Source organism: Myotis brandtii, unplaced genomic scaffold, assembly GCF_000412655.1.
Source record: "Myotis brandtii unplaced genomic scaffold, ASM41265v1 scaffold797, whole genome shotgun sequence".
Classification (NCBI taxonomy): Eukaryota; Metazoa; Chordata; class Mammalia; order Chiroptera; family Vespertilionidae; genus Myotis; species Myotis brandtii.
This window is the reverse complement of record NW_005371210.1, coordinates 53,710-54,094: the sequence shown is the minus strand read 5'-3', so window position 1 is coordinate 54,094 and position 385 is coordinate 53,710. Positions and strand designations below refer to the sequence as shown.

The 385-nt window shown below is 70.4% G+C and overlaps 1 protein-coding gene across 1 annotated transcript in view; it reads right to left on the bottom strand.

Annotated features, from left to right (window-relative positions):
• The window catches only part of FSCN2 (fascin actin-bundling protein 2, retinal), a gene marked incomplete at its 3' end in the record, with an annotated part of 6,322 nt that continues 5,937 nt past the window's right edge, over positions 1-385 (bottom strand). The window contains exon 5 of the mRNA XM_005883659.2: positions 1-202. Coding sequence (XP_005883721.2) covers positions 1-202 — 202 coding nt within the window. The remainder of the gene's footprint in view (positions 203-385) is intronic.

Below are 385 nucleotides of genomic sequence, written 5' to 3'. Positions count from 1 at the left end.
CAGGTGGAAGACGTCGTAGACGGAGCGGTTGGTGTCCAGCTGGTTGGAGCCGCGCCGGTGGCACACGAAGCCGTCCAGGCCGCGCAGCACCAGGATGGGCCGGTTGATGAGCTTGAGGACGAACTCCTCGTCCTGGCCTGCGGGGAGCCGTCCGGTCCTGGCCTGGGCGCTCGGGCGGAAGGGCTCCCCCAGCAGACTCGGCTCCGATTCATGGGCCCAGACCTGCTGTCCCACGTGACCTGGCGAGGGGCCTGCGCCCTGGGCTTCCCGCAGGTGCAGGGGGGTAAGGGCGCTGTGACGTCAGCAGCCATGATGTGGGCCAGCAGGGGTGGCAGGTGCCAGGGACAGCACCCGCCCTCGGGGAGGGGAGGTGGGGACATGGTGG